At 42.6% G+C, this 27509-nt stretch overlaps 1 protein-coding gene across 1 annotated transcript in view; it reads left to right on the forward strand.

The window, feature by feature from the left end:
• The window catches only part of ARSB (arylsulfatase B), a gene marked incomplete at its 5' end in the record, with an annotated part of 131502 nt that overhangs the window by 1365 nt on the left and 102628 nt on the right, over window positions 1–27509 (forward strand). The window contains 2 exons of the mRNA XM_006081550.2: window positions 17313–17499; window positions 21473–21663. Of these exons, the coding sequence (XP_006081612.1) occupies window positions 17313–17499; window positions 21473–21663 (378 nt within the window). The remainder of the gene's footprint in view (window positions 1–17312; window positions 17500–21472; window positions 21664–27509) is intronic.

Below are 27509 nucleotides of genomic sequence, written 5' to 3' on the forward strand. Positions count from 1 at the left end.
CACTGCTATAGAGATTCTGTTGGCAGCTGGAGAAAGGCAACAGGTGTTAGACACTGGGGTCTGATAGGAGGCAAGATTCATTATAAGAGAACGTTTATTTAGAAAATAAGAGGTGGGAGAAGTGACTGGTAGAAGAGATGGGTTTAGGAAATAAGTTGCAGAGGTGAAAGAATGGCCCACCCGTGGTGCTTAGGAATGAAGAAGGTAAAGGTAACTCACCTGAGTGGGGGTTAGGGGGAGGAGGAGGGAGGGTGAAAGGAAAAGGCACTGGCACGCTCCTGGGCCAGGGTTCCCGTCCTCAATGCTCTGAAGGGGATTTTAGGGGAAGCCCCAGGGGAGGATCTCAATAGAATATTCATCGGTTTTCCAGATGTGTCTTTTCAGGGTCCTGGTCTCTACTGATTGGTCAGCTCTAGGGGAGGGGGTCATTAGTCATCACAGCTGGCTCTGGTCTTGCTGCTTTGTTAGGCCTGGAGCTGAAACCACTGAGGCCTAGAAGTTATCCCTAGGGAGGAAAGGTGAGGGGGTCTAAGCTACATGACCAGCAAGATGCTGGGCAGGAAAGGTGACCCTGGGGACAAGGTCCCATCTCACAAGTGTCTGCTGCTAGGCTTTCTGCCATGGTGACCTTCTGGACCTGGCCCGTCCTCCTTGCTCTGCTCATGTCTGTCTACCTACCTACCACAGATCCATGATATGTTCAGAATCACTCAGCCAGAAAGTACTTAAACTGGGCTCATGCCTTTACTGCACCCACTAGTTATCTCACACCTCTAAAATTGGACCTTTTTTCTTAATCTGAATATGATTGACATTTTTTGTAAGATCCTGATGTTATCATGACCATATTAAGTACAATAAATGGGAACTGTTTGAGATCACATGCATACCTTCATATAGGTAGATGTACTGTCTATTTAATAAGCATATTTCACAGGGGATATTCTTTTTTTTTTCAAAGTGGACAAAAGATTCAAACAGGCATTTAATAAAAGAAGCTGTCCAAATGACTAATAAGCAGATGAAAGGGTCCTCATACTCCTTAGTCATCAGGGAAATGCAAATTAAAACCACAATATGCTACCACTACACATGCACCCGAATGGCTAAAAAAAAAAAAAAACCAACTTAAATCCAGTGTTGGCAAAAATGTAAAGCAACTAGAAATCTCATATGAGCACTTTGGAAAACTGATACTAACTATGAAAGTTCAACATAGGCACCCCAGCAATCCCACTCCTAGGTGTCTTCCCAACAGAAATGTGCATGATGTGATGTGAGCCAAAAGACATACACAGAATGTTCACAACAATTCTCCTAATAGCCAAAAGCTGGACCTACCCAAATGTCCATCAATAGTAGAATAGATTAAAAAATATAGTATAGCCACACAATGGAGTTCTAATACAGCAATGAGAATGAATGATCCACAACTACACACAGCAATACAAATGAATCTCATCAACATTGTGTAAAATGAAGAAATCACACATGTAAGAACACAAAATGTTCAAAAACAGGTAAAAGTAATCTATGGTGTTAGAAGTCAGATCGTGGTTACCCTTGGAGGGGTGACAGTGACCAGAAGAGGGGAAAAGGGGACTCCTGAGACACTGCTCATACACTGTTTCTTTATATGCTGACAACATTCTATATTAGCATATAGACACTTATGATTTGTACACTTTTGCTAGGCCTGTTACACTTTAGTAAAAAGCTAAGAAAAAGAAAGGACTAAGGTCTTGTCTGAGATCATGAAGCTGGATTGCTGGCAAAACAGGAATCTGAAACCAGGTCTGCCAATGCAAAGCCCACAGTTCTACCCACTGAGCCTCTTGGTACCCAGGCCACAGAGGACCAAGTCCCCAGAGCAGTGGCTCCTTCCTGGACAGATTTCCTAGTCACATGGGGCTGCCTGTGATCGCCAGCACTCAGTCACCACTTCCACTGGATCGACTCCCCAGATATCTCCAATTTGATGACTTGCCTCCAATGATTCTTCACTGAGTATGTACCATGTGCAGGCACTATTCTAAGCACATGGCAGGCATTAGTGAAGCAAACAGACATCTCTCACTTCCAGTTACCAGAAGGCTGTTTTACCATCACCTCAGTGTGCTTGAAATGGAACTAAGTATCTGAGCATCCACTTCTTTCTTAAAACCCAGCAGCCTGGTAAAGGGCAGGGGGATTGAGGCCAATGGATACACTCTGAAACCTGGTTTTGCCACTGACTGGTTGTGTGTGAGGTTGAAGTCAAACTTCTCTGAGCCTCAGTTTTCTCGTTTGTAAAATAGGAATAATAGGTAGACTGGAGCATGAATCCTGGCTCCCCCTCTTTCTAGCAGGGTTTCTCCTGATGATACCATTGGCTACCTGTGTGGCAGGGCAAATCATTTTACCTCTCTGTGCTTCTGTTTCCTCAATCACTGAAATGGGGATAATGGTACCCTCCTCATCAGGTTATTGTGAGGATTAAATGAGTTAAATAGGAGAAACCAAGATGGCGGCATAGGTTAACGCGGGAGTTTGCTGCCTCGAACAACCACTTCAAAAATACAACTAAAAGACGGAATGGACATCATCCAGAACCACAAGAAGGCTGGCTGAATGGAAGTTCTACAACTAGGAGGAACCGAGAATCAGAGGAGGCGCAGTGCTGAAGTAAAATATTAAGGTGTGGAGTGCGCGCGCGGCGCATCGCGGGCTGGTGGCTGAGGGCGCGGTTGACTGTTTCAATCCGGAGGGAGCCTCAGACTCTGAGCTCCAGATCCGGGCGAGTCTCTAGGGACCCAGACTCAAACGGGAGAAGCAGGACTGTCTGGCTACGGTCCCTCCGAGGTTTCACAGGGGATATTCTTGAATCTTGCTCTCCCAAATCTGTGTTCCTGTAGCCTGTCAGATCCACGCTAGCCTCATGTTGCCCTGAAATCAAGAAAAGGGAGAGTCCACTTGTAATAAAGATTTCCACAGTGGTCTGAAGACTTCTAGAAACAGAAAAGAGAGTTGTACTACAGTCTGAGAAATAGCTGTAGCCAGGGTTTGCCATGGAGATAAAGGATGGTTCCCTTCACCACCAGACCTGAGTACTGGCCACAGTTCCAACTATGGCTGCTAAGTCTAATCAGGATATCAGTTGTGATGCAGATCTTACCCTGGATGCTTTGTAGGACTAACGGGGTATTTAAATAAGGGAAAGGAGGGAAGGCAAAGTCTGCCCAAAATGGTTCTGCATTTGCTCTGAAGCAAGAGAACTAAACTCAAATTTCAGAAGAATGGGAGGGCCATTCATTTCTCTAACTTCCTCCCTTCCAACAGACTTGAACAGGAAAGCAAATACCGAACTTCAAAAACTTGTTCATATAATTGGCTGCTTTCGTCCTGTCCCTTAACATCCTCCCCCACCAGTCACCAACTGGGGGGAAAAACACACACACACACAAAAACCCCCAGGCGTATTTAGAGTACCCTGTAGTTAAGAAGTGAATGCAGGCTAGAAGCTGGATATTCCAAAGCCAGCCTCCCCAAGCATTTTGTTTGACGTTTCTTCTGTTTTATTCTCATAGAGTTTATGAGACCCAATTAGAAATTACCGTGAGTTAGCAAGCATCCTCTTTTAAAGGAATCACTGTTTCTCAAAGGGTTAAGAAGCCTCATTGTCCTCAGATACTACATATTGATACTGTCCTGAGCACTTGGATACATTCTCACAGAAACCCGATGAAGTATTACTGTTACCAGTCCTATTTGACGACAAGGAAACTGAGGCTCAAGATGTTAAGAAACTTGCTCAATAGCACAAGGCAAGCAAGTGGTGGACCAGGATTTGAACTGGGCAGTGTGGCTGCGTAACCACTACGCTATATTGCTACTCAGAATTATTAAAAATATTTCCTGAATGATCTCTATTATTTTTGGACATTTAGGTTGTTCCTCAACATTTCAATAAAAAAAAAAATTCACCCACCATACATTTCAGGTTAGGAATTGCCTATGTAAAATGAAAATAGGGAGAAAAGTTTCTGTAAACTAGTCATGTGTTGTGCATAATTTTAGACAATAAAATGAGGAAAATATTTTTATTTTAAAATTAGGTACTTGAAAGAACTAATAACCACATCTGTGAATTTAGCAACCATGCTTTAGCATTTAGAGACTCCCCCTTCCCATAATCATTTGACTTTAGATTAGAGAAGAAAAGCATAAGGTGATAAGCAAGCCTAGACTGACTGGTGGAACTTTATATTCCCAAGAAGTTCGGAGTTGTAGTTTTTTAGCTTACTAAAGTAGTTGAGTGAAACAGTTAAAAATTATGAGATGTGGATTTCATTCTTTGCCGTGTCAGTCAATCTTCAGACTCTGATCTCACTTCTGGAAAATAGGGGAGTTGAGCTGAACTCTAAGGCTCTAAATTTCTAAGGCTCTTGTGTCCATTAGAGCAAAATTCTGACTTGAACATTTTGATACTCAGTATCGCCACCTACTGATAGAAGGAGAGATTAACTTTGCTCAACACTGACTGGGTACTCCAGCTGCTTGTTCTGCTGCTAGAAACTTGTTCAAACAAAAACATGAATTCAAACTTTTCTGTTTAGACCTTTAATTGTTCAGAATCCTCACATATGAACCTTTCTTAAGTCTACATGCTTTGTTTAAAAAATGCATAGATTTTTGGAAAGGGAGAAAGGGAGACTGATATTCAGGTTTCTGTAAACTAGAATTCAGGTTTCTGTAAACTTAGGCCAGTGTTCTTCCCACAGCCCTATATGATTCATTCATTCATTATTTTAAAAATATTTAAAAATATATACATATATGTATTTTAAAATATGTTTATTGATTTTTTACAGAGGGATAGAGAGTTAGAAACATCGATGAGAGAGAAACATCGATCAGCTGCCTCCTGCACACCTCTTACTGGGGATGTGCCTGCAACCAAGGAACACGCCCTTGACCAGAATCAAATCTGGGACCTTTCAGTCCACAGGCCGACGCTCTATCCACTGAGCCAAACCGGTTAGAGCTAAAATCTATATTTTATTTCTTTATTTTGGATTAGAAAATACATTCACATGGCTTAAAAACTCAAAAGTTACAAAACAGCTTACAGTGAAAATCTTTTCCTACCTAACTACACAAACATTCTCTTCCTTAGGTATCCAGTTCCCCATCTTTGCAGGCAAACAATGCAATATGAATTATGTAAATGTATTTTATTCATATACAAGAAAATACATATGTAAACATTCCCTTCTTCTCTTTTTATATGGAGAAATATCTATTCATATCCTCTGCTTACTTTTTAATTGTTATTTGTCTTTTTATTGTTGAGTTGTAAAAGTTCTCTATATATTCTGCACATTAAATCTTTTCCAGATATATAATTTGCAATTATTTTCTTCTATTCTGTGGGTTGTCTTTTACCTTTTTGATGGTGTCCTTTTATATAAAAAAGTTTTAAATTTTGATGTATTTCCATTTATTTACTTTTCTTTGGTTGTACTTTTGTTGTTATATCTAAAAAAACAGTCTAATTCAATGTACAAAGGCTTCTATGTTTTCTTCTAAAAATATTGTGGTTTCAGCTCTTATATTTATGTCTTTGATCCATTTTTAGCTAATTCTTGTATATTTTTTGAAGTATGTGGGTACATATGGATGTCCAATTGTTCCAGCACCATTTGTTGAAAAGACTGTTTTTTCCCCATTGAACAGTCTTTGTACCCTTGTCAAAAATCAATTGACCATATATATATGGGTTTCATCTAATGTTTATCCTTATATCAGTACCAAGCTGTCTTGATTACTGTAGCTTTCTGGTAGGTTTCTGAATCAGGAAGTGTGAGTTCTTCAATTTTGTCCTGTTTCAAGATTGTTTTGGGTATTCTGGGCCCCTTGTATATTAATTTTAGGATCAAAATTAATTTTGTTAGGGATTGCATTGATCTGTAAATTCATTGAGGAGGAGCAGTACCTTAACAATGTAGGCCTTCCAATCTGTGAATATGAGATGTCTTTCTATTTAGGTCTTCTTTAATTTCTTTCAACAATGTTTTGTAGTTTTCAACCTACAAATCTTGCACTTCTTTTCTTTTTTTTTTTTACACTTATTTCTAAGTTTTTCTCTTTTTTTATCTGTTGTGAATGAAATTGTTTTCTTAATTTTATATCAATTGTTCATTGCTAGTGTATAGAAATGCAAGTGACAGTTATGTATTAATGTATATCCTGCAACCTTGTGGAACTTATTAGTTCTAAGTGTGTGTGTGTGTGTGTGTGTGTGTGTACGTGTGTACGTGTGTACATGCTCTTTATGATTTTCTCTACAAGATCCTGTCATCTACAAATAGAAATAGTTTTACTTCTTCCTTACCGATCTAGATACCTTTCATTTCATTTTGTTGCCTAATTGCTCTGAGTAGAACCTTCAGTACATTGTCAAATAGAAGTGGTAATAGTGGACATCTTTTTATTCCAGATTTTAGATAGCTTTCAGTCTATCACCATTAATTGTAATGCATGCATTCATTCATTCCTTCATTTTACAGATTTTTATTGAGCAACTATTTTTGCTGCCATTGTGGTATACACTCTGGATTGCCTAGTGCTTATAGTCTGGTGGGGGTGAGGGTAGAGGAAGCAATTATCAAGAGGGGGGCTGAAATACACACAAACAAATGAGTAAGGTGAATTTGAATGGCATGGCAATAAATACGGGGAAGAAAACAAAGCAGGGCAAGGAATCGTGACTCAGGAAGGAATCTCCAAGAAGGTGATACAGGCAACGGCCTGAACAAAGAGAGGAGTCAGCCATGGAAAGATCCTGGGAAACAGAGTTTAACACAGAGGGAGGGACTATCAAAGTAAAGGCCCAGAGGCTGGAGAGAGCTCCTTCTAAGAATGGGGAGAAGGCCACCATGGCTGAGTGAAGGAGGGATGCCAAGCAGGTAAGAGCCCAGAGAGGGAGGCAGGGTCTCCCTGTATCTAATACTAGTACTGTCTGCTCATGATAAAAGATTAAAACTTGTTTCGGTTTTCATAGTAGTGTTACATTGAAGGCTACTATTTACTAAAGAATATTTCTAATGTTCCAAATATATTTTAAGAAACCACAATAAAATGCCATGTGGCATTCTTTGTATACATGTAATTCTGGTTAGAATTAAACATATTTTTAAAATAAGGAAATACATTAAAAAGTTTCAAATATAAAAGATTTTAAAAGATATATATATATGAAAAAAAAGATCTTTTCATCCTGTCCCCTGGCCCTTCTTCCTATCTTCCCATAGGTAGCCCGTTTCTTAGTTTTTTGGTGTCCTGTGAAGGCATGTTACGCATATAATGAAATAGATTTTATATTTACTTTCCCCTTGTTTAAATTCTCAAGATTAAAAATATTGATTTACTTTTTGAGGAAACTCCATACTGTTTTCTACAGAGGCTGCACCAGTCTGCATTCCCACCAGCAGTGTATGAGGGTTCCCTTTAAAAATGGAACTCCCATTTGACCCAGTGATCCCACTTCTAGGAATATATTTTAAGAGATCAGAAACACCAATCAGAAAGGATATATGTACCCCTATGTTTATAGCAGTGCAATTCACCATAGCTAAGATTTGGAAACAGCCTAAGTGCCCATCAGCAGATGAGTGGATTAAAAAACTGTGGTACATCTACACAATGGAATACTATGCTGCTGTAAAAAATAAGGAATTCTTACCATTTGCAACATGGATGGACCTGGAGAGCATTATGCTAAATGAAATAAGCCAGTCAGAGAAAGATAAGTATCACATGATCTCACTCATATGTGGAATTTGATGAACAAAAATAGACCCAGAAACATAGAAGCATCAAACAGACTGTCAGACCTCAGAGGGAAGGCAGGGGAGGAAGGGGGAAGAGATCAACCAATGAACTCATGCATATATGCATAACCCATGGACACAGACAATAGGGTGGTGAAGGCCTGGGGTGGTGGGGAGTGGGAGAGGCCAGTGGGGGAGGGGAAGAAGACATATGTAATACTTTCAACAATAAAGATTTTAAAAAATATGCATATACATATCAATTTAAAAATCCTTAAAGGGGTAGGGAGATAAGACAGATGCTGGTTAATGGTACAAATTAGGAACAAGTAGTAACACAAGACCTAGAAATCTAATGCATAGTATAAGTGAATGTAGTCCTCACTATTCTATATAATAAAAGTGTAATATGCAAATTATCCCCTGGGGCGGTTGTTAGACTGGGAGTTTGCTCGCTATGACGTGCACTGACCACCAGGGGGCAGCGCAGAACATGGTGGGCATCAGCAACACAGTGCTAGCAGCAGGTGGCAGTGGAGGCGCTGCTGGACCCGATAAGGGTGTCGATGACGTGGTGCTGGCAGCGGGTGGCAGTGGAGGCGCTGCTGGCCCCAATGGGCCCCGACAAGAGCAGGACCAGGGTGGGATGGTGGAGCAGGTGGTGCCAGGTCAAAGCGGTGTGAGGGGGGGGGCCTGATGGCCACACAGACGGTGACCAGCAGTGGTGGGGGGCGGGGCCACCACCTGGCATCCAGGCACTGAGGGAGCTGGGCTGGGGGCTCAGCCCTGATCGATTGCCCCGCAGGCAGGATGGTGGAGCAGGTGAGGGGGTGGTGCCAGGCCAAGGCGGGGCTGCTGGGGCTGCAAGGCTGGGGGCACGAGCTGGGGCCCAATCTCTGCAGGCCACCCTGAGGGACCCCACCCGTGCACAAATTCGTGCATTGGGCCTCTAGTTGTATCATAATCATCAAATTTGCTCAGAGACTAGAACTTAATGATTACAACCACTAAAAGGAAAGGATTATTATGTAATGCAATGGAGGTGTTAATTATCACTGCAGTGCAATCAGATCACAATGTTTAAATGTATCAGATTAACAAGTGGTACATCTTAAATGTACATGATATTATGCGTCAAATATATTTCAATAAAATAACACATGTAATAAAGATGTTTATAAAAGTGGTTAAATAAGCAAACAAAAGTTTTTCAGCTTTTCTAATAGAATTTGTATGCTGCTTGTAGTTCAAGTCGAAGACTCGAAAATACTAAATTTCCATATTCTTACAAATTGACCTTATTCAATACAAACTACTCATTATATTGCTGCACTAGTACACTTTTTAAGCATGGTGGTGGTTTTGTTCTCAGGTCGGACTTCTCCAGTAGGTTGCCTTGCTTCTCTCCGGCCTGGAGAAGCACTCAGTGCTGAACAACTAAATGAATGAATGTGCCAGTAAGTTAACACCGGTGCATTCCCCGAAGGAGCTCACTGTCTTAACTGCTTAGGGTTGACAAGTCGTTGCTAATGCCCTTGCTTCCTTTTTAAGAAATTACGAAGATTAAAGGGTAACAAAAGTGGTAGGCCTTAGTGGAAACACTTCCTTTTGGGAAAAAAGTAAAGTGACTTTGGCCCTCACCTGGGAACGTTCTTACCTTGGGCACTGAGGGGACCACTCCGCCAGAACTCTATAAACCTTGGCAGAGAATAGAAGCAATGAAAGATGACTCCAAGGTTTCGTTCTTAAGGGACCCAAGCCACATTTCTCTTAATCACATCGATAAACAGACAAGACACTTTCACAGCTTTTCACTCACCCCTGAAGCAGAACCTTGGACAGAAAATATAAGGAAGGAGGCTGTGCAGAGCACTGTGGGTAGTTTTTTTTTTCTTTTTTACTTTTGCTTCAAGTCTGCTTTAAGAATGTGAGCAGATAAGACCCATGGCTGCAAGTAGGACTGGGTTCTGCATACTGTGTGGCTTGGCAAGGAGGATGCCCTCATCCCCCTGCTGCTTTTCCTCACCGCTCTCAGTGCCCTGCCTGCCAGTGTTTACCACCCTTCCACATGCCTGCCTCTCTGTGGATTCCTGTCCCTGGTCAGTTCTCTCCTGGACTCTAAGATTAGAAAAGGAACCACCATGAAGTGCCATGTGGCATTCTTTGTATACATGGCGATGAATATGGGGAAGAGAGGAGTGAAAAGAGCTGGAAGAAATGGGTGGAGTGCTCAGGGAAGGCTACATGTCACTAATTGGGAATGTTCATAGGACCTGGCCAAGGCATCCAAGGAGTGAGAGAGAAGAGGACCCTGTAGTCCAGAGGCCATAGGTGCCTCCGGAGGGAAAGCACTCATTAGTCTCCATTCCTGACTCTTTGCGGGAGGAAGAAGGATACATTAGGTCCATAGGAACAAGCAAGATGGCCACTCACTGAAACCACATTGCGGTTCCGAAGCAGGGACCCTGGGTGGCTTGCTCCAATGTGTCTTTTGTTTTCCCTGAAGCCAGGTGTCCTTTAGAGTCACAAGGCATTCTCAGAAGGCAAGGGGCGTCTGGAGGCCTTAGTCTATAAGTATCGATGATATTTTAGATAAATAATTCCATATTTTGCTTCCCAAGTAATTGCAAACGAGGAAATAAATGTGAGGCTGAGTGGAATATGACCCATTGACTTATGGGGTTTATTTTGTTGGTTGATTTCTGAAGTTATTTCAAGAATCCCTTTGAGCATAAGCTGTTCCTGTCTGGCAATCTCTTTGTTTTTGTTTCTTTAATCATATCACTTTACTAAAAATTATTTTTCTTTCATATTTTCCTCCCTTTTCATTTTGGGCTTTTGGCTGGATTCATAATTTAAACAGAGGAAGGCACTGAAAACAGTTTTTGCCTTGTTTATTCTTTTTGCAAACAACATCCCTTTGTGGGTTTAGTCAGAGATTTTTACTCTTTGCTAATTGACACCAAAATAAATAGACCCTTAAAGCTGTCAGTGACACCAGCCAGTTCTGCAGCCTGAGTTCTGCAGGACCAGGCCAGATGGCAGAGCCAGGCCCCTAGCGCACATAATGTGTGTCTGTAGCTCTTGGCTTCAGCAGCCCGGGCAGCTGACCGCTTTTGAGAAGGCTTAAGTGGGGAGGGAGCAGAGTCTCTACTACCCATTGGTTCTGTAGGGCATCTCCAGGAATAAGCCCTCAGGTGGCGAGAGTGGTATAGTGTCCTGGCCACGGCACAGGCTGGATTTCCTGAACTCCTGTTCTGTGATATGTTCCCGTCACAAAGCTTCCCTCTAGGCTCTCTGTTGTGTAAAGTGGAGCGGGAGAGCTTGCCCATTTTTCTGAATTTTCAAATCGTGTGGCAGGAGGTGTTGCACAATTACACAGGTGCAATGAGGGTATGAGTTCATCTTGTACAAGTCACACTGACAGGACAGAACCTTCATTCTGTTCAGCCGGATGTTATCTCAACACTGTGGAGGTGAGGAGAGAGCATTCATTGTCATGGGTGTAGTGGGGGTTGATCTGGTCCCGGAAGAGTTTATTGTAAGTGTAGCTGAAATATTGTACTTTGAGCTTCCAGGTAGGCAGTTAATCAGTAGACCGCCTGGACCTCTGAAAGAGGGATTGTAAGAGATTCTGATGTGGAAACTGCCTCGTCTCTTCCCCTCCTCATCCAAGAGGTTGGGTCCAGGAGATTGGTTTTTCTCTTTTAAGCTCACGAGTCTACACTGCTCGTATCTTCTTAGGTCTGCAGAGGACAGGATAACCCACAGGATCAAAAGAATTTTGTGTGCAACAGAACATGTAAACAAGGATTTCTCGTCAGTTATCTCACAGAAAGAACCCAGAGACAAGCCAGGGCCTTCCCTGAGTTTGCAAACCCTTGGCCTTTGCAGAGGGAATCTTGATGGTCAAGTAAAATTTTAGAAGCTGGTTGTTGTTGTTTTAAATATATTTTTTATTGATTTCAGAAAGGAAGGGAGAGGGAGAGAGAGATAGAAATATCAACAATGAGAGAGAATCATTGATCAGCTGCCTCCTGCACGCCCCCTACGGGGGATCGAACCTGCAACCAGCGCCCTGGTGGGAATCGAACCTGGGACCCTTCAGTCCACAGGCCGATGCTCTATCCACTGAGCAAACCCAGCTAGGGCTAGGAGAAGCTGGTTTTTGAGAGAGGATTTGGTTTAATGAAGAAGGGACAGCTACCCATGGTAGAGAGAGAGACTAAATCCCTCTGAACTTTCATGTATTAACTATAGGACCCTCTCCCTTTATACATCCTCTCATTGAAGATGGGTGTTCGAATGGAATTGTTTAGATGCTGTGGCATTTAGAAGGGGGGTGTTCATTTTTTCCTTTTGATTCCTCTTGGTGCGCTGTTACCATCCTGCCCCATGAAGCATGGTGTGGCTCTATAATTCTGTGCTAAACCGGAGTGCTGGGTTGGAACCAGCTCAGCATTTGCCTGTTTACTGCTTCTCTACACATTATGGCTTCCTTACTTCAAATAGTGTTCGCACAGACCAAAAACATGTTTTTTGGCTGTCATCCAGATTTTGGCTTCCACTCCCAGTCATGCCATAAAAATGCTGTCAAATAAATTCTCAGGAACCGAAAGGAACAAATTCCCTGCCCCATATGATTGCAGATAATAGAAGCAGGCTTCAGCTGACCACCTGGCTGGGTGCCTGTGGCCTAGGAGACCGGATCGCACTGCACCCCTTGGTACTGCCATACAGCCATCAGAGTTCATTCTCTGCCTGTGATGGATGAGCGTCCGTGTGAGAAACTTGCACACAGCATAAAATGTTATCTTTCATTATCCTGCTCTGTTGCCAACTGGTATATGTTATGAAGTTTTTGAACCCAGGATTTGTTATGAAGTTTTTGAACCCAGGATTAATTTTCTGTTGATAAACTTCTAGCGTTAGCCATAGACGGACAGACAGGATCCTTCTGTGATCTGGTGTGTGTGTTTTGAGAGAAATGTTTCCCTTTCTCACTATGGTTATTGTAATGTCCTTATCATTCACAGTCCCAGCTGGAGGGATGGCACATTCAAATTAGAATAATTTAGGGGGGTTTTACTTACAAAAGGACTATTTAAAAGGTGTGAATGTGCCGAAACCGGTTTGGCTCAGTGGATGGAGCGTTGGCCTGCGGACTGAAGGGTCCCAGGTTCGATTCCGGTCAAGGGCATGTACCTGGGTTGCGGGCACATCCCCAGTGGGAGATGTGCAGGAGGCAGCTGATCGGTGTTTCTCTCTCATCGATGTTTCTGGCTCTCTATCTCTCTCCCTTCCTCTCTGTAAGAAATCAATAAAATATATTAAAAAAAATAAAATAAAAGGTGTGAATGTATGAGGGGAAGGGAGGGGTAGTGTATAACCCAGTGGAGCTATTTCTACCCCTAGAGCGAAAGGAAGGAAAGGAAAGGGAACCTCCGGGACCTAGGAGAGCGACTTGTAGAGCAGAAAGGCCGGCAGTAGAGAGCCTGGCAGCCCCCGGGCCACTCATCTCTTCTTGGCCTCCAGTCTCCTGTCAGAGCTCCCCCCCCCCCCCCGGGGCTGAACCCAGTCAGCGTCAGGAGTTAAGGTAGTCCTTTGATGTGGTCCCCAAGGTCAGCTTCCTGGATGGAGTGCAGGACAGAGGCAGAATGTGGATTTGGAGGGCAGATGGAAGGCATCTGCCGCATGCCCACAGTAGGTATCAGTTATTTTCAGGAGAGGCACAAAAATCTCACCGGAACAGCCCTGGCTAGTACTTCTCAGTGGTTAGAGCATCAGCCTTGGCACCAAGGGGTTGAGGCTTCAATTCCTGGTCGAGGGTGAGTACCTGGGTTGCAGGTTCAATTCCCAGACCTGGGCTATGTGTGGGAAATAACCCATCTATGTGACTCTCTCAGATCGATGTTTCTTCTCTCTCTCTCTCTCTCTCTCTCTCTCTCTCTCTCTCTCCCCTCTTCCTTCCGCCTTCCTTTCCATTCTCTCTGAAAATCAATGGGAAAAAATATCCCATTGATTAAGAATTTAAAAAAAATCTCACTGGAACACTTAACTCACTTTTATTTTTAAATGGCTTTTTGAGATGTGATTGACATACAAAATAAACTGCGCATATTTAAAGCATACAATATGATGCATTTTGATATGTATATACCTGGGAAACTGTCGCCACAAACAGGATAGCAAATGTATCCATCACCGTCCAAATAAACCCACCTTACCTTAACACTTAAGTTATTCCTCAGGTTCTCTTAGGGGGGTGTAGAAAGGTGTGAAATCAAGCAATAGCAGGTGCAGTTCTGGCTCAAAAGACACACCAAAACAATGAAATTCAAAACAATATCCAAGCTTATGAGAAGGCTCTTTAATAGTAAGTAGCTTATAATAAATTAGGGGGGAGGGAAAGATTGAGTTTGAAAGGGTTTGGTTTTTGTTTGTTGGTTTGGTCTCTATGTTGTGTCTGTTTATTGCTACTAGTATGTATTTAAAACAAAACGACAAAACTCTGTGAATCTGTCTGGTGGGAGTATTTGACCCTGAGGAAAGCAATGATGCCAGCACCTAGCAGTACCAGCAGAACCATTAACCTGAGCTCCAGTTACCCACCTGAAGTTCATACACACCACACCGCACGCCCAGTCTTAGTGCATGTTCTCTACAATGCCACCCCAGCTCCTCTAGGTGAGAGGGTGTGATCTGTTACAACAATGCTTAAGTTATTACCATGGTAACTGTTGTGTGTTTAGTATGTGCTTGATGATAGAGCTTTGTGCTATTCTTCTTTAATAAAAGGAAGTAAATCATTTGCAAACACATTTTGTTTTTTACCTTTTATTAATTACTAGTGCCCTGGTGCATGGATTTGTGCACATTGAAAGGAAATTAACTAGAAGGTGGCCGGCGGGGCGGGACTGGGCGAGATGGGCTGGACATGCCCTGGAGCCAACCTCTCATGGTCCCTCCCTGGCCAGCCGCACCTGTGGTGGTCGATGTAGTTGTGGGAGGCAGTGAGTATAGACATTTGCCTACGCTGTCCTCTTGGTTCTCTGAGGAGGATATTTTTCCCATTGCTTTTTAGAGAGAGTAGAAACCAGGGGGAGAGACAGAGGGAGAGAAACATCAATGTGAGAGAGACGCATCGATTGGTTGCTCCTGCATGCGGCCCAGTTGGGGCCAGGGATCAAGCTTGCAACCAAGAATATGCCCTTTACCTGGATCGAACCTGTGACCCTTCATTTGGGGCAGGGGGAAGGGGCCCAGAGCTCCTACCACTGAGAAAACGGGCTAGGGCTGGGATTGTTTCCTTAGTTTCCCTTTTTGATAGTTTGTTTTATTGGTGTATTGTGGAGAGTGGCTATAGCATTTGCACAGGTTCAAGCCTCAGACTAATGACAGGGCATGGTCCTCTCGTGGCAAAGCCACAGGTAAGTCCCAGCTTGGAGGGCAAAGCCCCCCCAGCACAATTACAGCCAAAGGCTATAGTTGTAAGTTTGACCTTATGGTCCGAACGGGTGGTCCCAGGTGGCTAAGTGAGTTAGGCTGTGGGAGGTGCAGCAAGTGCTGCCAAAACAAAGCTTGATAGAGTTCAGGTGCATGTAATTGAGTAGATTCAAACCCCGGGAGAATATTGTAAACATCTTGACCACACTCTTACTTTGCCTCATGGAATCTGGCTATAAAATAAAGACTCGGTTTGCAAGCTGTGGCACTGTCTCTCCATCCAAGAGCAGTGTCCCACCTAGCCCCAGCTTTATTTTCTTATCTGTCTTCTTTAATCCTTCACCCCCCCCCCACCCCCCTCAGGTTCACCTCTGGCCATGCTGAGCGCAGCACAGTGTATAAAAGTGCAACCAATTTCTGAATATTTATTTTGTATCCTGCTACTTAACTAAATTCATTTATCAGACCTAATAGTTTTTGGTGGAATCTTTAAGGTTCTCTATATACAGTATCATGCTATCTGCAAATAATGACAGTTTTACTTCTTCCTTTCCCATTTGGGTGCTTTTTTAAAAATATATTTTATTGATTTTTTTACAGAGAGGAAGGGAGAGGGATAGAGAGTTAGAAACATCGATGAGAGAAAAACATCAATCAGCTGCCTTCTGCACACCCCCTACTGGGGATGTGCCTGCAACCAAGGTACATGCCCTTGACTGGAAGTGAACCTGGGACCCTTCAGTCCACAGGCCGACGCTCTATCCACCGAGCCAAACCAGCTAGGGCCCATTTGGGTGCTTTTTATTTCTTTGTCTTGTCTGATTGCTGTAGCTAGGACTTCCAGTACTATCCTATATAATAAAAGCCTAATATGCACATCGACCAAACGACAGAAGGACTGGTCGATACGTTGCACACTGACCACCAGGGGGCAGCTGCCCCCAGCCCACAGGCCCCAGGCCAGCCAAGGCGGGTGCCAGTGAGGGGTCCCGAGATTGCCCTGTCGGTCGCTCCCTGATCGCCCCGCAGAGGCCTTCCCACTTGATATAATGTTTTTAATGTATTGCTGAATTTGATTTGCTAATATTTTGTTGAGAACTTTTGCATCTATATTCATCAGGGATATTGGCCTATAATTTTCTTTCTTTGTAGTGTCTTTATCTGGTTTTAGAATTAGGATAGTATTGGCCTTATAAAATGAGTCTGGGAGTCTTCTCTCCTTTTGACTTTTTTGGAATAGTTTGAGATAGGTGTTAGTTCTTTGAATGTTTGATAAAATTCACGTGTGAAGCCATCTGGTCCAGGACTTTTGTTTGTTGGAAGTTTTTTTTTTTTTTTTTTTCTGCTTTGATTTAATTGGTTGTAATCAATTTGTTCATATTTTCTGTTTCTTTTTGATTCAGTTTTGGAAGATGGTATGTTTCTACAGAAGTTCCTTCTAATTAAACACTAACTTCTCGTGTGTACAGATATTAGAACATTTTTTTTTGATAGGTCCACACCTCTTATTATGGCTACCTTTTTGAGATAGGAAGTGAAAACTTAAGTTAATGGTTTCTAATGTAGTGACTTGATAAATGTTTATTAACAATATCTAATGTTTGTTAGAGTGCTTTTACTTGTGTGTTTTTTTTCAATTCCTTTTTATGTCCATTAACTTATTTGACTGAGTAAGGTGCCTTCAAAAATAGCTTTAAGCCAGCCCTGGCTGATGTGGTTGAGCTAGTTGGGGGGTTATCCCATACGCTAAAGGATGGTGGGTTTAATTCCCCATTAAGGCACGTCTCTAAGCTTCAGGTTCCATCCCTGGTTGGGGCATATGGGAGGCGACCGATGGATGTTTCTCTCTCACATCCATGTTTTTTTCCTCTCTCAAATCAATAAAAAAATTGTGTCCTCGGGTTAGGATTTAAAAACAAAATAGCATTAAGCCAGTGCAGGAATACAGAAACAGTCCTGTACTGCCAATGTGTCCAGTAAATTAGGCAGCCATTTTATCTGCTTGTTCAGAATATTTCAACACCATTAATTCATAATTTTGTTTATCTCTTTAAGATCCACACGGGTTTACAGCACCAAATAATCTGGGCCTGTCAGCCCAGCTGCGTTCCTCTGGATGAAAAACTCCTGCCCCAGCTCCTAAAAGAAGCAGGCTACACTACCCACATGGTCGGAAAGTGGCACCTGGGAATGTACCGGAAAGAATGCCTTCCAACCCGCCGAGGATTTGATACCTACTTTGGTAATGGAAATGCACATGTTGCTTTAACAACTCAGACTGACTGCAGCCATCTCATAAAACACACCCACGTGCGATCGAATGAAATGCTGTAACTGGAAACTTGAACACAGAGTGAGCCAGTCAGCACCACCGTGGGGCCACTGTCTAATGCCACCTCCATAGCGTGGCTCATGACCCCACAGGGAGGCAGTTTCCTTTGCCACGTGACTTAATGCCACGTTGGAGCCTTTGGAAAATTTGCTACCTTCACATCCCAGTCCATTGTACTCTTAGAGAACCTTACTATCAAAAGGGGTTACAAATGATTTTTTTTTTAATTGCAAGCAAAACTCAATACAAGAATATTTCCTTCACTAAGGTGTGGAATATTTTTTTTCTCCCTGTGAGCTGTGTTTAGAGGTTTTTTGTTTGTTTGTTTGTTTTTTAAAGATGGTGGAGAAGATTCTTTTCCATTGGCATTCTTCTCCCTTTCTTACACATCTGTTTTTGAAATCACTAGATTGAGGGAAATAGATAAAAAAAATAAAATCTGAGGAAAAGTACAGATAGTAATAGGGAGGATAATAAGAAATTATAAGTATCTTATGAACTTGAGAGCTCTATAATAAATAACATGAAGCCTAAAGTTTATTTTTAAATGTGCCCTCTTTAAATCTGTTCAGAGCCGTCTTAATTAACAACCTGTTTATTTTGACAGTGGCTATATATCTTTGCCAGGTTCTTTTTCATACTGCTCTTTCTATCTAGCTATTTCGCTACCTACCTCCCTTTTTATATATATTCATTTATTTTCAACTTGCCATATCTGAAAAGGAATACATATTTCAGCATAAAACATTTACAAATAAATAGAATAAAAAATTAGGACAAATAGAAAAAAGATGGAACAGTTGCTTGGCAGAAAATTAAGTAACCACTGCATGATTGTAGTAGGTGGGCTTCACATTCAACTCTGAGAGTTGAAATTTTTTATGTCCAAAGCAAAAGAAAAAAAGGGTAAGTCTATAAGAGTCACATTATTTATAAGATAAATGGAAACCAGATGTTCAGGAAGGGTAAAGCATTTTCTGGCTCTTAGACCTAAGAGAAATTCCTCCTTTGGGAGAAGGTAAGGTGGAGAGCGTCCTCAAAGACATCATTTTAGTAATAAAGTGGTGGTTTTCTTACAGATGTTTCCTGAGGCATTTTCTCTTATTCAGGCTGGGGCCAGAGCACCAAAGTGCATTTCAGTAAAAGTGATTTCATGGGGCCCAAACAATGCAGTCGAAGCAGGTAGCTCTGTAGCGCTTGTTGGATGAGGATTAAAGTTGAGCTGCAAGGACCTCAGACGTGAGATCTTGTGTGCCCTGCGCCGTCCAGGTTCTCTAGCAGACATCACTAGTCAATCATGGCATTCTCTGTGCGTGAACTGGACACATCCTGAGTATCCTTAAATAGCTGTGCAAGATCATACTGGATGTATGACCTCTGTCATTTCGGAAATTCTAAAAGAAAAAAACAGCCTGTACACCCTTTGAAATTTTTCATTCAGGTCTTTGCTAAAATATGGATCAGTACCTATACTGTGAGAAGAGAAAAACTATGGATATTTTTTAAAAATTTATTTAAAAACAAGTACATATTTAGAAATTCAGGGCTTAGATGGACAGACAGATCTCATGTTCCTAAAGGTTGGAGACTTGCAAATAAGGAAGGCGTAATGACATGCAGCTGCCATCACTGTTTGGTCCTGATGTTCTGTAAAAAGCAGTCAGATAATTATGGGGCTGGTTGCAAGACTGCGAATACACTGCACACGATTGAATTATATACTTTAAATGGGAGACTTGTATAGTATGTGAATTATATCTCAATAATGCTATTAAATAGAGCCATGGGAGATTTAGCTGCTCAAAAAGTATTTTCTCTTTTTCAACCAAAACGCCTAGGCTGCCATCTTCTTTAGGCTCAACATGTAAGTTCAAATTTGTGAATCATTCTTATGAGAGAAGCTCTATGTGATTGTAACATGGATGCTTGGTGTCAGTTTGGTCAAGTATGTGAATACATAGTTGTATTCTGGAATCCTATTTGTAATATCTTTTTATTATTTGTAGTTCATCCTCTTTTAATCAAGTATATCCTAGGCATATTTTCTCCCAAATGATAAAAATAGTTTACATTTATAGATAATGAACCCGAAGTGATTTTCTTCAGGACTGATACCTAGTAGTTATTAAAAACCCCAAATAGAACCCCAGTGCCATGACCCCTCTCCGAACAGATATAGGGGCTGAAACTATTTTTGTGGACACATTTCTTTCTCTATTACATATTAATTAGCAAACCCATTGGGTTTCCCTTTTTGTTATATATGTAGGAGAAAAATTACAATTTAAAACATTATCTTAAGACCATTGTTCACTATATTCAGAACCATGAATTTAGTGAATCGTGGAAAAGGAGGAAATTAATAAAAATGAATTGATTTATTGTGTAAGCTGTGTAAGGCTTAATTGTGATTATAGGAAACATTCAGGACTGGGGAAAGGGCTAGGCCAATTTATCATCCCCATTTTAAGGTTAATCAGTATTTGTCAGGTGATAGCTCAGGGTCCAGCACAGTTTATTTCTTTTTAAAAGCTTTATCAAAGTGTAATTCATTTATCATGCAATTCACCCAATTAAGGTATATAACTCAATGATTTTTAATACATTCACAGGTTGTGCCACTGTCCTCACAATTCAATTGTAGAACATTTCCATTACGCCCCCAAAGAAACCCCATGCCCTATTTTTCCCTCAACCCCACTAGCCCTAGGTGACCTCACTAACCTAGGCTTTTGTCTCTAGTAGATTTGCCTATTATGGACATTTTACATGAGTGGCATCATACAATATGCAGCACAGCATATCTCTATTTATAAAAGGCTAATATGCTAAGTGTCCGACCGATTAGTCAACCGATTGGTCGTCCGCTTGACCAGTCCCTATAACACACACTGACCACCAGGGGGCAGACGCTCCAACTGCTAGCTTAGCTTGCTGCTGGGGTTCGGCCGATCGGGTCTGGGCGAGATGGGCCAGACATGCCCTGGAGCCTTCCTGCGGTCCCTCCCTGGCCAGCCAGACCTGATGGGCCCTGATCAGGACTGGGCAAGACAGGCCCCGATCAGCCCTGATCGCCAGCCAGGCTGAGGGACCCCACCCTTGCATGAATTCGTGCACTGGGCCTCCAGTTTTAATATATTAGGAAAATATGGAACATTTGCAGAAGCAACTGTTCGTTGAGAAAACTCATTTCCTCCCATGGTTAAGTCTAAATTATGAGATAGGCAGTTAATGCCATTTAAATTTGGGGTGAAATTGAGATCACAATAGGTAGAAAAGTCTAATCTTAGTGCTGCACATTAGTTTGATCATTTGGCCCTGTTATGTATAGAAATCCTCCGTTTGGAAAGGTTTGTGTCTTTGACCAGTGGGTGTCAGTGTCTGACTAAAGATGATTCCTCCTAGAGCCACTTCTATAAATAACCTTGAAGCCAGTCTTCGAAGGTCAATATCAATATTATTCAATCCCTGCATTCATTTATGTAATCACCTCAGAATAAATACTTGTAACAAATCACATTACCCATATACTATTTTAGCTATTAGATAGCTTTAAAAGATTAAGATGTTATCATCTTTACTGAATTTGAACCCTGACTTTTTAAAAATGCATTTACTTAGAGTCACCCACTTTGAGAGTTACATGATAGAGCTTGTATGCTAAAGACTTGAGTGAGGAGTGGATTTGAATTTTTTTACAATTATACTTTAATGCCATCTGCTAGAAAATATAGAGATGTTAAGAAATGCTGCCCTGATTAACCTTGTTGTCAGATTAGCTTTGTCGTGGGTAATCGATTGCATTAGGTAATTAAATACTGGAACATTAGTTTGACAAGTTTTATGCCATGCTGACTACTTCCATCTCCCATTCTTGCTGTAGGATATCTCCTAGGTAGTGAAGATTACTATTCCCATGAACGCTGTGTATTTATCAACGCTTTGAATGTCACACGGTGTGCTCTTGATTTTCGAGATGGTGAGGAAGTTGCAACAGGATATGAAAATATGTATTCAACAAACATATTTACCGAAAGGGCTACAGCCCTCATAACTAACCATCCACCAGAGAAGGTAAGTCTTGCCTCTTTATTGATATTAAGATTGTGTTCAGAGAGGGTCTCCACAGATGAGTATAGGAAGAGGCCATCGAGGGAAACATCTAATACATTCTAGGGGAATTATTTTCAAATTTTAGAGTGCACTAGTATCAGCCTGGGAAGCTTGTTAGAAATGGAAATTCCTGAAGCCCATAAGAGTCTGATCTCGCATGTCTGCGGGAAATCCATACCCTGGCATTTTAAAGAAACTCCTCAAGGATGATTCTGGTTAAAATGGTTCCCAGATTACACTCTGAGAAAGACTGTATCTATAGAGTTTTAGTAGAAATATAGTTTTATTATTTGGTGCATTATGTGCATGTGCTATAAGTAATTAGCAAACTGACATTTTAAAAAAATGATATGCTTATGTACAGGATGAGGTTTTATTATGGCAAACTTTCTATTAAGAGCTCACTAAACTTTAGGTTCAGGCCAAGTCCTCTAACTTTGTATTCCTCCCCCACACTCAAGATCATTTTAGCTATTCTAGATATTTTGCATCCCCTAGATATTTTGCATCCTCTAATTTTAAAATCAGCCGATCCATTTCTTTAAAAAAAAAATGCCTGCTTGGATTTACATTTCATTAAATCTATAGACCTTGGGAAGAATCATATGTCTTAAGAATATTGAGTGTTCCAACCCATAAACGTGGCATACGGATGAGCTTGTTTTTTGCATTTATCATCCTGAAACCATTGTATACTTCATATGCTAAAATCTTTTGACTTATCTATAGGTAAAACTAGAAGAGTTTGAATAGACTTAAACATTTTTTTGCTAGCCTAGAGTTAACCACATGAGCTAAAATTTAAGCTGAATTCTCTGGATTTAGCTTATAAATACCTTTAAAATGGGTCAAATATTTGTGGTGTCAGATATTTGGCTCAAAATACAGCTTTATTAGAACTGCATTAGCATACCCACAAAATTAACCTTCAGTAGGACCCTGGCAGAGCAGGTCACAGAATGTGCGGTGTTGTCTGGTTCTTCCCATTTCCTGCACTTTGGCTCCTTGACAATTACTGCAGGTGTTCAGTGCAGATCACAATTTGGATTCCAGTTTATATACTTGTGAGACATGGTACCTGGCTGCTGACTCCCTTTTTGATGTGGTTTCTTTGTGGCTCAGTCTTTGCCGCCTTTTACTCATTATGAGGAGTCTTCCCTGGTATCTGTCCTTGGCTTTGCCACATTTTTGGCTTTTTATCCCTGTTTCACACTGACATCTTGGCTTGGCCATGCTTGCTATGGAACAGTCTCTCAAATATGGAGACATGAAGATTTTATTTTATGGTTATTGTATGTGTTTTATTTTAAACTAGAGGCCTGGTGAACAGATTCGTGCACCAGGTCCCTTGGCCTGGCCTGCAGGGATCGGGCCAAAACCGATCTCTGGGCCCGGGGAGTGGGTGAAGCAGATTCGGGCCCCAGCAGCTACCTAACTCACGGCCAATTCCGCAAGGAATCAGGCTCCCTCCTCTACTGGTTGGAGTGTCTGTCCCCTACTGGTCATTGCGCGTCATAGCTACTGGGTGAATGGTTGAACAGTTGAATGGTCGCTTAGGCTTTTATATATATAGATTTTTTATTGATTTTTACTGAGAGAGAGAAAAGCATTGATTTGTTGTTGTTCCACTTATTTATGCATTCATTGGTTGCTTCTTGTATGTGCCCTTATCAGGGGTCAAACCCATAACCTTGGTATGTTGGGATGACACTTTAAACAAGTAAGATACCTGACCGGGCTTAGACATATGCAGATTTTAAATCTAGAGCTACATCAATATTCAGACAGTTAAAAAGGTAACTGCTAGGCAGTTGGCTTACGTTCTGAGTTTTCTTTTGTATGCTTGACATTTTGATACAGCTAAAAACCCAAGGAACAAGATAAGGTCTTAATGGAACTGTGGTCCTTGTCCTGTCCTTTGAGGTAGGCACTATGTTGCAAATAAGCAAACTGGCTTAGTGAAGTTAACTAACTTGTTCAAGGTCACAGAACTATTTAGAGTCAGAATCAGATTTTAAACCCACACTGTTTTTCTCCAGAGCCCAAAGCACCCCCTATCCACAGTTAATAGACACGACCAGAGATAGTGAGCCCAGTGCATGACTCATCCTGACCGTATATTGGGATCATCTGGAACGCTTGTAAGAAATACCAGTTCCGAATATTGTGGTTTATCGGTCCAGGGTGAGACCCTGTCATTGGTATTTAATTACCTCCCCGCCCCCACCTCCCACCTCCCACCTCCCACCAGCGATTCTGACGTGCAGCCACTTTTGACTCCCCTCAAACACCGATTGGAAGCAGAAGCCAGCTGCCTTTTACAGGTTCACAATATAATCGTGGAACTAGAGTATGCCTACAATAAAATTAGTTCCCATTAAGGAACAATGGAGTATCTCTCACAGTGCCTGTAACATTAGGAGGATAAGAGGAAGCAGCTGGGGTGAACTAGTTCTTGGTGTGTGGGCCACCTTAACTGGTGTAGTGTGGACAGCACAGGAACTGAGGACAACTGTAGGCCCCAGCGCTCACAGCCACCCATGCCCGTGTTGTTAGTGTGGTGCTGCTTAGAGGTAACATCAGGGAATTGCCACGAGGGGTGGTCGTTTTCCTCTCATGTCTGAAATATTCTGAAGCCACATCCAGCATTCCTAACATCCTCAAAGTAAAGTTTCAAGCATAGACGTAAATGAACGAAATAGCCAATAGCTGAGTGATAGCTCAGAAAGTTCCTTCAAAATAGCAAATGCAGATGTTTTTATTTTCCATTCTCAGTAAAATGATGTCACCCCAGTTCCAGGAGCTGCACTTTATCCCAATGTTGAATCTTCTTTTTTTGGTCTTTTTAATTGAATTTATTGGGGTGACATTGGTTAATAAAATTATGTAGGTTTCAGGTGTACAGTTCGATAATACATCATCCGCATATTATATTGTGTTCACCTCCCCAAGTCAAGTCTCCTTCCATCACCATTTACCTCCCCCACTTTACCCTCTTCTACCTTCCCCCACCCTGACTCTTATTCTGTGCTAATTCTCAAGTGCTATATATAGACTGTAACATAAGCGACTTGTTCTAGGATGGAAATTATTAAAGAAATTCACATAAATCCACAAGCTAAAAGTGTCCCCATTTTAAAGAGCACTTGAGGGGAAGAAGCATATGGAGCTATTTTGTAACAGAAGTACATGGTGCTGGACTCAGAGGGACCCTGCGAATAGCCATCACACATGTGTCGGGAAGCAGCGTCCTTTCTCCTTTTCTGCAAGATAATTCTGTCAGTACTAACACTGCAGTGTGAAAGCAACGTATTCATAAAATATCTTTTGGTTAAAAATAGCCCCCTCAACACTTTGCAGAATAAAAATAAATGTTTTCTCACCCATCTAGTCTACTGAAAGCATCTGAAAGCAAATGCAGATTTCTGGCGGTAGACCCTTACTTTCCCTGACACAATTTGAGAAAGGAATGTCTTAATTTGGAAGTCAAAGATAGAATAACAATTTAAAGCATATCATATGCTTTTTAAGTTTATTCTTTAAATTAGAAAAATATACTAAAGAAATGAAAACAAGACTTTCTTTCTTACTGAAATTAGTGTCTTCTCATGGTGAGGATATTTAGAGTATAAGAATAGACATAATAAGAAAAGGAAATGAACCCCTAGCATCTTATGAATATGCTAATAACTTTAAGTAGTAATGTGATATTTTTATGTAATACTTAAACCTTTGGTCATGACTCACATCTAGGATTCCATTACCTAGGCCTAAGAAACCCGAAAGGGTGCAGTTGGGGTTCGTAAAGATGGCAGCTGTAACTGCATTGCTTAGGGCAAGGATCTGGACCCAAGAAAGAGCAAGGGAGAGATCTGGGTTCAGTATAAACCCGGAGGTCAGTGGAAGGTCAGATTGGGTACAGGACTCCAGTGTTTTGAGTCAGAAGGTCAGGTCAGAATGTGCCCTCAGGTCTCCAGAGGCCAAGGCTTGACTGGGTTAGAACTCAGGTCAGTAGATAGTGTGGTAATCAGGAGCTCATCCCAAGGATGGTGGCTGCTGATTTGGGCCAACAGAGGCCCTGGCTGGCAGGTGAGGGGGAATTGGCTGCTGTTAACTAGAAGGGCCTTAGGAGGAGTGGCTGTAGGTGAGTCCTGATTGTGGTTGGAGAACCTTAGAGCCCTAAGTAATTGTTCTTCCACTGGGCCACCATGGCGTACGAAGAACATTACTCTAAAATGTTCTTAAATTTAAAAACAGTATAGAAACGCCTCACATCTGGCACTGTCGGGAAATAGGTTGCTTCACATATAAAGTTCACCTTGTGAGTGCTGAAACCTTATTTGTATAATATTGGATGGAAATACTCTAGAATGTGTTCACTGGTCCTCACCTCATTAAATGCGCTGAACTATATATCATTCTGCCCCCACCTGGTGACCCAAAGCCCAGTTAATGTGTATGAGGCTGTTTGTCCACACACTAAGTGACCCTAGGTTACTGCAGATGAAACGGGAGAAAGAGAACTTGCTTTGGTCAAGGAATACCTTTAGCCATATTTGTAAGTTATTCAGATTCTGGTCGGCAAGTAGTGCGAGGCCTTTGCATGGCCTGTGACAGTCACAGGACGGGCTGGGCCTCATCCTCAGAGGTTGTTTTCACTTCCTCGTCTCAGTTATGCCCCTTCTCGGAAGCCTGATGCTGGAAAAAGGGGATTGCTGCAGTTTTCTAATTTTAGGCCCTCGAGAGTGATAGTCGTGCCCTTAGCCACTAAGGGATAGTTATTGGAAAGATTTTTCAGGTAATTTTTTGCTATATTTAACAAAGTGAGTAGAAGAATTTCTATACTGGATATGTATAAGGTCCCCTAATGATGGTCCCAGATTATTATATACTAGAGGCCCGGTGCACAAAAATTTGTGCACTCGGGGGGGAGAGGGGGTCCCTCAGCCCGGCCTGTGCCCTCTCGCAGTCTGGGACCCCTCGGGAGATAACGACCTGCTGGCTTAGGCCTGCTCCCGGGTGGCAGAGGGCAGGCCCAATCCCTAGGTGCAGCCCCTGGTCGGGCTCAGAGCAGGGCCGATTGGAGAGTTGGGGGCGCCGCCCCCTGTCATGCACAGAGCAGGGCGGATCGGGAGGTTGGGATGTCACCCCTAATCACGCTCAGGGTAGGGCCGATTGGGGGGTTGGGGCACCGCCCCCTGTCACACTCAAGGCAGAGTCGATAGGGAAGTTGCGGCGCCACCCCCTGCCACGCACAGAGCAGGGCCGATCAGGGGGTTGGGGCGCTGCCCCCTGTCACGCACAGAGCAGGGCCCATCAGGGGGGTTGGGGCTCTGTACCCTGTCACACACAGAGCAGGGCCCATCAGGGGTTTGGGGAGCTCCCCCCTGTCACGCACAGAGCAGGGCCGATCAGGGGGTTGAGGAGCTGCCCCCTGTCACACACAGAGTAGGGCCAATAGGGGATTTGGGGCACCGCCCCCTGTCACACACAGAGCAGGGCTCGTGGGGGGGTGGGGAGTTGGGGCGCCGCACTCTGTCACCCACAGAGCAGGGCCGATCAGGGGTTTGGGGCGCCACCACTGTCACACTCAGGGCAGGGCCGATGGGGAGGTTATGGCTCTACCCTGTCACACACAGAGCAGGACCCATGGGGGGGGTTGGGGCGCCACCCTCTATCACCCACAGAGCAAGGCCGATCAGGGGGTTTGGGCGCTGCCCCCTGTCAAGCTGATCCCGGTGCCGGGAGGCCTCATGGCTCTGCTGATCCCGCCCGGCAGGGTCACAGATCCAGGTCCCAGACCGCAG

This window comes from Myotis lucifugus, unplaced genomic scaffold (genome assembly GCF_000147115.1).
Source record: "Myotis lucifugus unplaced genomic scaffold, Myoluc2.0 scaffold_0, whole genome shotgun sequence".
Taxonomy (NCBI): domain Eukaryota; kingdom Metazoa; phylum Chordata; class Mammalia; order Chiroptera; family Vespertilionidae; genus Myotis; species Myotis lucifugus.